The sequence below is a fragment of the Filicampus tigris genome, chromosome 1, assembly GCF_054856515.1.
Source record: "Filicampus tigris isolate MCC_2025a chromosome 1, RoL_Ftig_1.0, whole genome shotgun sequence".
In the NCBI taxonomy this organism is placed as follows: Eukaryota; Metazoa; Chordata; class Actinopteri; order Syngnathiformes; family Syngnathidae; genus Filicampus; species Filicampus tigris.
In genome coordinates this window covers 20,593,267-20,604,519 of record NC_141217.1, presented here as the reverse complement: position 1 = coordinate 20,604,519, position 11,253 = coordinate 20,593,267, and the positions used below count along the sequence as shown (strand labels likewise).

Below are 11,253 nucleotides of genomic sequence, written 5' to 3'. Positions count from 1 at the left end.
GCGTGATCAGTGTCACCTCCATATTATTGCATTCACCAAGTGTGAAAGAGGTGGGTCATTATTCGAGGACAATTTGGACTGCAAAATCTGCAGAATCTGACCACACCACCAGGCACAGGCGTCATCGTTTTGCATGGGCCAGGGAGCATTTATGCTGGACGAGGGACCAGAGGGCCTCAGTGCTGTTCTCTGATGAAAGTTGATTCACATTGAGCAGAAATGATGTCCGCCAACCATGTTGGAGACGTCTAGGAGAGCGCTATGCATCAGCCACTGTTGTCACCAGACGAGCTTTTGGTGGTGGTGGTGGTGGTGGTGGTGGTGGTGGTGGCGGCGGTGTTACAGTGTGGCTCGGTGTGCCCAGTCGCTACAGAACTGCCCTACACTTTGTGACTAGCCCATCAGAGGTGGGTAATCCAAGTCCACAAAGTAAAAACCCTGCCACAATTCGGCTTTAGCCACAAGTGCTTCTAATCAACTGAGCTCGTTTACCTGCTGGTTGTGTAGAAGCCCCTGTGGCTAAAGCCAAACTATGGCAGGGTTTTTACTTTCTGGACCTGGATTGGCCACCTCTGAAGCCCATACTACCTGAATAACATCATTAATCCCAGAGCATTCCGCCTAGTTGACGGACCGGTCCGTCTATCCGCATATAACAAACGCCCATTTTGCAGACAATAAACAAATAAAAGGCAAATAACCTGACATTGATGATGATTGTTTTGTTTGATGCAAGTAAGTTTGCTGCTTGACTCATGTATTTTACATCAGGCATGTTTTTGGTCACCTAATGGGTCCTAAAAGCATGCTGCACTAGTGCTATTTTTAGACCGCGTGACGTGACATCGTGAACCGGAAGAGGTTCAAGGGTCAACATAGCAGACGACTCCTATTATAACTGCTTGTTTTCAGCCTGTTTATCTCAGAAAAACACATGCAGCGTAAACACTACTGCTATGGAACTACAACCGTCCACATATGAAGGATGTCTTCTTTATTCGTTTCCCAAAGCCAAAAACTCAGAGGGATAAATGTGAACAATGGGTCAACTTGTGCGGGTGTCCAAAAGACCAGTTTAACGCCAGCATAGTGAAGCCTTTTACCTTCATATGTAGTAAATCGTTTGGGCAATATGGTCCTAGAGATGACAGTCCTGATCCGTTGCCGGCCACTGCCTGAAGAGGTGAGCCATTTCGATCATTTTCTTTCTTTTTTGCTTGGCGTTTGGCCCTACTTCTGTCTGACAACAATGAATGACAAGGAAAAATGTAAAGCCAGGCAGCTCTCCGCAACAATGCAAATGTAAAGGTGAAATTTATGGAAAATGTAAAAAGTTCAGGCAAGTATATGTATATATGTATATGTAGATGTTTTGGTGCACTTGTTCATGTGATTTAATTTTCTCTTTTGTTTTTCTGTGACAGAGAATAAAAAAGGGTATGGTTCTATAATTTTATAGCATCCACCTTAACACCAGAAAGCAGAGGTGCTCAATCCCATTCCTCAAGAGCCCCTATCCAGACTGTTTTCCATCCCTCCCTACCTGAACACACTTGATACAAATGAAATCGTTATCAGGCTTGTGCAAAGCTTGGTGATGAGCGGATCATTTTAATCAGGTGTGTTGCAGGGAGGGACAGATGGAAAACAGGCCAAATAGGGGCTCTTGAGGACCGGGATTGAGCACCCCTGCCAGAAAGGAAGCTCCTAGCTAAGAAACCAAAGGACAGACATACAGTGCTCTGTGATTTTTTTTTTCCAAATAAAGACATTCTTCCCGCCGCAGTATGAAAACTGGCACAGTCCCGTTGTTTGTAGCCTGTGAACAAAATTAATGTTATCTGCTTTTTGTTTGGTTTTATGAACAGTTCAGCCTTGGCAGGTTCGGCTGAGTGACATTCCAGTTGTTGTCTTTTTTTCAAAACTGACATGTGGCTTAAAATATCTAATGTGACATCATTCCATTTCAAAGCAAAGATGTTTGTAGATTGTCAAGGGCAAGTAATGGCTGTTTTTGATCACACCTCATCAAAAAAGACAGAGAGCTCTGTGATGAGATCATCTGCCACATTGTCCTGTTAAAGATTGCACAATGCTTTCCCGAGGGGAGAGGGGACGTCAATATATCAATACTCCAAACCTTTCAACCATCAAAGACGTCAGCTCATCAACTGATTTCCTCCTTTTATCTGTCTTTGGTTGTTTTAGCTGTGGAAATGTGTCATGATTGCAAGGACAAAAGTTCCTTCAGGTTTGTTTTCGTTCCTCTCAGAAGCAACATCCACATCAGTCAGTTACACTGTGGATGAAAAACATGTTTTTTTTCATTTTAAATGAACCCAAAATGTGCTGTATTGATGGTAGCTGTTGGAATGCTTGAGCACAATGTACCAATTGTGGCATGTGGCGTGTACATGAAGGTGGGAGTTGGATTCCCCCCGTCTGGATTGTACGCTCTTTGTATAAGACATTATGGCCACGATGCATGCCAATTACAACAACCACACCACAGCAAGAAGTGTGTTTTGCTTTTTCTTTGGATTCTTTTGTGATGCCACCGCAAAACGGTACTTAAAATCAAAAGAGTGGCGATAACCGTAGAAACAAAATGAAGCTTTGAAACATGAACGTGTCTCGCCACTCTAAGCATTAAGCAATACAATTAAGTCAATTGCACACACAAATTGATAATGTAACAGCAAGTCTCACTCAGGTCTTCATAAATCACTAGTTTTACTTTATTTTAGTTTTTTTGTACACTGGGAAATTTCAGGGTTTGAATCTCAGTTTGTCTGAACAGTTTGTCTATATTCTTGCTGCGGCCCGGTCCAAAGTGGCCCGCGGACCGCCCGGTGGTTGGGGACCCCTGGCTTAGAACAAATAGATTCACCTAATTTTTGCTATGTTCCTTTTCAGTCTTATTTGGATAACTGAGATTCCTTAGTAAGAATGCTGCTGAACTTACGCAACCAAGCATCATGGGGAGCATTGTGCTCGACTCTCGAGGTGCCATTGCATATTCCATTGGTGGCATGCACATATCCCAAATGGATTAAAGGGATGGTGGGGCCAGGATGGCCATGTTTTCACTAAATGAACTAAGTTCATTTTATATATTTTTTGAAAGAGTGAAAGTGAAGAATGAAAAGAGTTGCCATTTTCTATTTTATCCATTAATTTTGGAGGAATTAGGAAATTAGCAACTCCATGAATAACGCCTCTCGTTAATTAGGCCAATGGCCGCGGCCCCTACCGTCCTATTCTTGTTCGGCCGGAGTCACAGGAGGAATCAATTCCAAACTCCCCATTGGAAATCATTGTATTTTCATTGCTTACAACGTCCAAAAACGGTGATCAATTGGCATCAAAATTTGTGTGGACATCCCTACTAATACCCACTTCATCATATCAAAAGGATTAACCTCTCTGTGGCTGATTTATATGAGAATGAGGAAATGTGGAAGTGGGCAGAGCTACATAGCTTTATGCTGGGATGAGCGCAGACTGCTTAAAAAAAAAAAAACACTGCTGCTTTGCTGATCACGGTTAGGACGGGCGAGGCATTAAACACCAGTCAGGATATTTACAGAGACTGAAGTGGGAATGAGTAGACGTGCACATTTATTTGGATGAGGAATGGCTCCAGTTTTTCGACCTACAACACGCCGTCCAATTTGGAACGTAACAGCCGAAATGGCACGTTCCAATGCGGCCACACTCGGCTGTGCAGTCAGCCTCGCTGGAACTTTTTGTTCGCTGAACATTGGCGCTTGTTCGATGAGGGCTTACCTCACTCTCACGCCGCTTCACTCAGGCAGAAGGTGGCGGCTGCAAGCAGTGTCGGACACCGCACGCGACTGCTTGGGAGGCAACCCCGCGACATGAAGACGCAGGCTCATGTTCACTTCCATACGCTGGGCAGACAGTAAGGAGCTAATGTTGTTGTGCCAACGCTTTTTATTTTAACGGCCTGAAGCTAGTTGTTGCTATTTAGCCGTCCCGTTATCCTACATTTTGCCGGGGAGGGAAGGAGGTGGGGGTATAAAGATCCAATCCGCCTCCAGCCGTCTCCCTCCTGGGAGTTGACACGAGTTTAGTGTAGCTAAATGGCCGTAATATAACCAGTCGGGGTTCATGTGCGCATTCATGTTCTTGTCCTCTTCAGCGTGTGAAAGCGGAGGAGCAATCACCACAGTATTTTTAATTTTGTGGAAGTGATCATGATGAGATCACGTTTTATGTCAATAAATCCAAACTATTGTGCAGAACACTTTTATACTTTCACAGGTTGAAGTGGACAAGAGGAGTAATGTGCATTTGCATTTTGGTGATGATCGGTCCCCGTTTTAGACAACAGAACTGACAAAGCGAGCAATATTACCACGCTTGCCTCCCTCCCGTGACGTAGACCGCTGTGACCGAAAACATAACATAAGCCACGCCTCTTTTTTGGGGCGGGGCAATTAGTCGTAAATCTAATCACAAAAAAGACCTTAAATCACGACAGAGTCTTTTTGGGGGGGGTACTTTAGTACTGATGTCATTTTTACATGCAAACCTATTATATAAGTGCCAATATTAAGCTCACCCAAGTTGTCTCTTTAATGCTGCTCTTGCTCTACAGATGTTCGGTAAATATTTGAGCTTGGGTGCAGTACTGTTTGCTGGCGAAATATTGACAGTGCACACATTTAATAACACCTCTGACATTTTGTCAGCGCCATGTATGAACAGCTTCACATTTAAATTTCACAAATAAAATAAAATAATTATATCATTATAACACACCTTAAAGAAAGCATATTTAGATTATGGAAAATTGAGTTTTTCATTAGACAATTCCAAGATTGTGATCATAACATTATGCTGAAAAAAATGCGTCCGTAATTCTTGATCCTTGAGGTATTTTTGATGAGAGCATGCCAGTCACATGTTATTAAGACAACTTAAATGTGTTTTAGAATGTGGGGAAAGTGTCTCCTTTTAAATTCACCTGAAATTTTTGGCTCTTTTCCGGTGTCAATTGTATATAGTGTTTTATGTCAATTTATTGGCTTCATTATTTATATTTTATTTATATTAATATATTATTTACGTCTATATTTATTAATACATGTATCACAGCCCTTTATTTTTTTGTTCTATTTATTTTATTGTTTGTAAAGTGCTTTGTTACAGCTCTAGCTGTTATGAAATGCGCTATATAAATAAAATTGTATTATATTGTATTGTCTACCCCGGCGCACGGGGCGCTGTTAGCTCAACGCTGGTTTTCCCCACACGTTGTCGACGAGGAAGTGAAGATGGCTGCTACCATAAAAGCAACTGGCGTAAGTTGATTTTAAATGACTATTCATTGTCTTACACATTTACTACTGCTGTCGTATGTTTAATGTTTTGTGTATGAAACTGCTGCTGGTACAAGAACGAGCTTCTGATGTTTTTAAATCGTGGTCACAACCTTACGTCAATCAAAGCAGCGTGTGCTAAGCGACAGCTAGTTTCCTCGCCAGTCATATCTGCGATATCATTCAGCGATTTGATATTTTTACAAAGCTTGGTTGGTATTAATTGCTCTGGTGGTAAAGGTGTTGCTCAAAGGAGCTCTCCTTAAAGACGAATGAACAGACGAATGAACAGAATGACAACGCGTTACGTCGTAGCAGCTGCTGTGTTCAGTCTGACTTCATTCTGTATTCAGGTGGATTGATTGTCATTTAGTTATCTGTATTTTTTTCTGTGTTTTGCAAAAATGTTTGTGAACGCCTCGCAAAAACACTCAGAATAAAATGAGAGCAGTTTGACTCACCACAGGAACAACAACGCAAAAAGAAATAAATAAAATCCCGAAAAATAACGTACGTCGATAATCTGTGTTTTTGAACAGTAGTTAATAACGAAAAACAATATTAAAAAAACATTGTAATCATAATTGCAAGACATTATAGATATAAGTGTTGGTACTTGGTATTGACAAGTACACAAATGTAAATGACATGTACACAAATGTAAATACTTTTACTTGTACTCAGTCTGAAAAATGTGGTTTCAACACATCCCTATACATAATTAAAGCTCAAGGCAGCAATGAAGAGGCCCTTGCACCCTCTTTTCATGGTGTATTGTCAAAAAAATAATCATCGAACTTTGACGCCATAACCCGCTCACACTAGATGGGGTAGACAAAAAAAAAAGGTAAATGGACTGTCACTTTTATAGCGCTTTTCTACCTTCGGTACTCAAAGCGTTTCACACTGTTACCTCATTTACGCTCTGATGACACAGCATCAGTAGCAACTGGGGGTTTAGTATCTTTCTCAAGGACACTTTGACATGGTCACAATGGCCAACGATCAAACCTCCAACCTCTGGGTTGGGAGACGACCACTCAACCACTGAGTCATGCCGCCTCGAAGGTGACAATGTAGCATTGCCGATGCGTCATGTGTACCTGATTCTGATTGTGTTCATTTGAGAAAATTCCCTAGTAACAGTTTGACAAAGTATGAGCCTTGAAATTCGAGCAAAATGGTTGACTTCCTGTTAATGCCTTGCATGGGTCCTTGACACTTTTGTGTGTCCTGTAATGATCGTCCACCAATTTTGTGTCAGTCGATGAAACTAGTATTATGATCTTTGTTTTTTCCAGGGTGTGCTATTGAGTGGGTTTTAAGGTGCTGTATTGTAGACACCTAAAATACGTACTTTTTCACAAGCACATGCATGCTTACCAAAATGGAGGTGTTTTTGTGCACATTGAGGCTTCCAAAAAGGTGTTTCCTAATAAAAGAATCCCAGTTTATTTGGCAAGTTCAATACTGTGTGTCTTGTTCTGACTTCCACCGAACGCATATCTCACTCGCAGGGGGTCGAAGATGTCAATGTCACTTTTGAGGACCAGCAAAAGATCAACAAGTTCGCCAGGAGCACGAATCGAATGACAGAGCTAAAAAAAGAAATTGAGTCAAAGAAGGTGAGCACTGTGAATAAGCTTCATCATTTTTTTTTGTTTACAGACGTCATATTTTGCAAGGTTTTGTCCACTGTCGGGCTTGTAAGGTTTACAGTGTAACCGCTAAGTCGAGGTACACACATGCTGACAATCCGTCATTTTCCATCCCTTGTGATCAAAGTAGCCAAGACCCGATTCTATGATTTTTCTGAGAGATTATCCCGTGGTGTTAGGCATGTACAGAGTGATTTCCCCCCCCCCCCTTTCACCTCCACAATATTTCACCCTCTTTGTATATTCTGGATGTCTGGGTACCCTGTGGAATTTGTAGCCCTCCCGGTAAATGCGATCTGCTTAAAGAATGCTGGTCAACATTCATGCATGTATATTTGGAGTTTGAAAATAAAATCCTCTAGGAAATAATGTATAGACAGTACATAACATCTTGTGTGACTTTAGAAGTGTAGTTTCCCCAAAATTTCAATTAAATTCCAAATTGTATGACCTCGGGTAAATTTACAGGTTCCACTGTATTTCAGAAAAAACAACTTTGTTTCGCTTAATGCATTTTGAATAAAGATGACAGGTCTCATGACGTTCCTCAGTAATTTTTTACAGAAACATTGTGATATATTGGAAATGTTTCTCTCCTAAAGCATCACTCATCACACATTTTGCTTTTGTTCCATGCTGTTGTCGTTGACAGCAACACATTGTGATAATATTGTGAGTTCTTCTGTGATTCCCATCACTGACGTGCTCTCCTGCCTTGCAGAAATCACTTCAGAACTTGGAGGACGCCAGCGACGACCTAATGATGTTTGACGACGACTCACTGTTGATCCCTTACCAGATCGGTGACGTTTTCATTAGTCACACGCAGGAAGAGACGCAAGAGATGCTGGAGGCTGCTAAGGTAGGTTCACTGCAAAGCTACTATCTATAACTCACAATGCATATCAAGTTGGTGCAGTACATGAAAAAAAAATCCATTGATAGGATTTATCTGTGATTGCTGATTGTGTTTTTTCTTTCTACTGTGCATGAAGCAATCAATTAGTCCTTTGCAGGGCAAGAAACCACAAGTTGTTACTTATTTCTTGTTTTAATTTTTTTTTTTTTTTTTTTTTTAAATGAAAGCTGGGTCACTTTCATATATGGTCCCAGATCAGATGCGTATGAGATTTTTTGCAATGCGACCTCAGTCTGAACGCACATGTCGTATGTATCAGACTTTATCTAATTGAAAAGCAACAAATGTCACCGTTCTGCGCGGCGGGGCTGAGAATCACAACAGCCGTGGCAGATGATGGAGAGGAAACTAAGCAGTGAAATTGTGTACTGGAAAAAATGAAAGCTCTTGAGTTTTTCTTTGGAACAGGCGTTTTGAACCCCACCATTGGTAATTGTAAGTGTTGTTTCTGTGAGCAGGAAGCATTGAATCAGGAGGTCAAAGGGCTTGACGAGCGAGTGTCGGCCATTCAGCAGCTGTTGTCGGATCTGAAGGTGCAGCTCTACGCCAAGTTCGGTAACAACATCAACTTGGAGGCGGACGAAAGCTGAACCGGGACTTTGTCAGCAGACCCAGTAAGGACTTTGACAGAACATTTGATAAACAAACAGGAGGTCCAGTTGGACCTGACCCGTGATGTTACCACAAAGAACCACAAGGACAACAATCAACAATGGTGAAAAAAACAGTCAATAAATAAATGCCCTTCAAGTATATATTATTCACTCTCTTTTTTTAAGGCATATTTTTGGTTAACATTTTAACTTCAAGGGTTCAAATCTTGAGGATGAGGTGCTGTATGAAATGGATGGTAATGCACAGTGATGAAGTCCATTTGTGTGTAGGTAAGAAGGACAAAACAAATCACAAGTATAGTACAGAATATGCACAAATTGAGCGATCGCATAATTGAAGCAGACATCGTTGGTCGTTGTAGTTGTGGATCGCACTTAATGAGTCGTCCCCTGCTGGTGGACTCTCCCAACCCACATCTTAAGTCCTGATAAAGAACTACCTGTACTTAAGACCGCACGGCATCTTCATGCTGCACTTGTTAAAGCAGGAAGATGCATGGAAAAGTCTGAACTTATTTCCCCTTGTGACCTTGTTTGCTCTGTTCTCATCTTGAAGACCTAAGTTCAACCTCACTGGGAAAACGGCTTATTTTGTGTTTTTCCATGCAGTGATACTGTCTACTCCAAAAGGACATTTAATTTTTGTTTTCTTAACTTGTTTAAATGTTTTTCTCCATGAGATGTAATGAAAATTGAAATACAGATTCACATTTATAAAGTCAAACACAATGAAACTGGAAATACATATACTTCAAACATAATGCACTCGGGTACTGGTTTACCTCACAATTGTCTGAGTTTCAAAACTGTCACAAAATTAAACAATTTGAGGTAGTCATAGTTTAACATGAACTGTCATCCATCCATTCTCACTACCATTTATCCTCACTAGGGTCGCGGGCATGCTGGAAGCGCAAAATGTGCTGTTGTATTCGTTATGTATATTTTATGGTAAAATTATACTGTTAAAGGGTAGGCACTCACTTTATTGTAGTTTTAAAATAGTTCTCACTAGCTCTCAGTTTGTGTAATAGCGCTTAGTTTGTACAGTCCAAGAGTCAATTTAGCTTTTGGGACCTGTTATGTATAAGTGTAAAATAGAATGGGGGGGGGGGGGGGGAATCCCTGTTCTAAATTAATTTAATTTAAAGTACAAATTTTGTGCCTTTATACGATGGCTGTAATGCACATAAATAGAAGATGAACCGAAGCAAATTGCTCAAATTTTTTTGAGGTTGATCATTCTAAACTGATTGGTCATTAAATATAGGATTGATTTTCCCCATGTACTTGTACTGCTATGTTATTTAGAGTATAACCATGCTATGACCTTATTGGGCTGGCCCCAATGACATCAAATTTGGTTGGATGTGGACACTGAACTTCAACAACATTGTCCTGATAGTTTACTTTAGCCTTTCATTTTAAAGTGATTGTACCTGCAGGAACTGACCACAGTGGGTCGCTGTCTCTCCAGCAGTGAAACCAAACAGATGCCCAAATTGTCCATGGCCAAACTGAAGAAGTGTCAGTAGGTCTCGCTGCACCAAAACACATGAACACTATAAAGCAAATGTATTGTGACAACCGCGAGACTAGGGTGGAGGTCTTCGTTTACGTGGTCTTCATCTACCTTGGTTCTCCAATGTTGGCTCATCAACGTGATCTCTTCTGTAGTGCAACAGTGAAGAAACGTTCGTGTTTGCCCTTGGCTGTTGCACGATCGTCCAAATGTCAGGAAAGTCAAACAAATCTTTCGGAGGCAACTGCTGTTTCTTCATTCTATGCCGTACCTTTTATTCGTAAAAAGTCATGGCACCACTTGAAGCAATACATACTTTGTAGCATTAACACCAAGGCCTGATTGTGCCCACTCTAGCCTGATAGCATCTGTGATTGTGTGTTTGATTTTTAATTTATGATATAGAAAGTAGTCAAGTAAATTCTCTGCGCTTTGAGAAATGTCTATAAAATGTAGTACTTAAATGACTACATACTTGAAAGTGAAACTTTACTCCGAGTAAATTGGAAATTGAGCTGACAATTTCTGGAAATAGTTCAATATTTTAAAGGATTTTTTTGTTAGTTTTTGAAATTTATTTACTGTAGTTTTATTTGTGAGTGATAATTGAAGGCATAGTGGTTCTGCCTCACGGTCAAGACGTCTGGGTTTGAATGTATTGTTTGCCCTTGCTGTCTTGTGTGTACTCCAGCCAATTACATCAGGTCAGACCAAGGCACATTTGTGCAAGCTCACAATTTTACTATCATGTAATTACGGTAGCTTCTCCTCTTTCCATTTATTTATCATAATCACCGTCTTGCACAATACAGTAGGACTAAACTGGACAAGTAGAAATAATCCATAGTGAAAAACAGACAAAAATCCACAGGGCTCTAGTTTGCTCTACTCTCCAGTTATTCATGATAACAGCCACCTTCCCCAATAGAAATAAACAAAACGTAGCATTGTCTTATGAAATGATGGCACACCTTAAATGGGCCGAAATCCAATTCCTTAAACGGCAGAGACATTGCAGGCCAGCTCGGGAGAGGATGGCGAAGGGAGTCTGGCACATTATCAGAAGCCCGCCCTTATTGCACTGTGCTCACATAGACCCGATCACAAAGCTCACTATGCGGATCTGAGTGATAGGACATAAAGACTAGGATGATTTGAGGTATTGATGCATGAGGACAAAATGACGCAAGCT

At 40.9% G+C, this 11,253-nt stretch overlaps 1 protein-coding gene across 1 annotated transcript; it reads left to right on the top strand.

The window, feature by feature from the left end:
- Positions 1-5,236: 5,236 nt before the first annotated feature.
- pfdn4 (prefoldin subunit 4) lies at positions 5,237-8,680 on the top strand. The gene is made up of 4 exons (XM_086043782.1): positions 5,237-5,330; positions 6,866-6,973; positions 7,728-7,868; positions 8,384-8,680. Exons 1-4 carry the CDS (start codon positions 5,304-5,306, stop codon positions 8,513-8,515), a joined length of 408 nt encoding a protein of 135 aa, XP_085899908.1. The 5' UTR covers positions 5,237-5,303; the 3' UTR covers positions 8,516-8,680.
- The last annotated feature ends 2,573 nt before the right edge of the window (positions 8,681-11,253 follow it).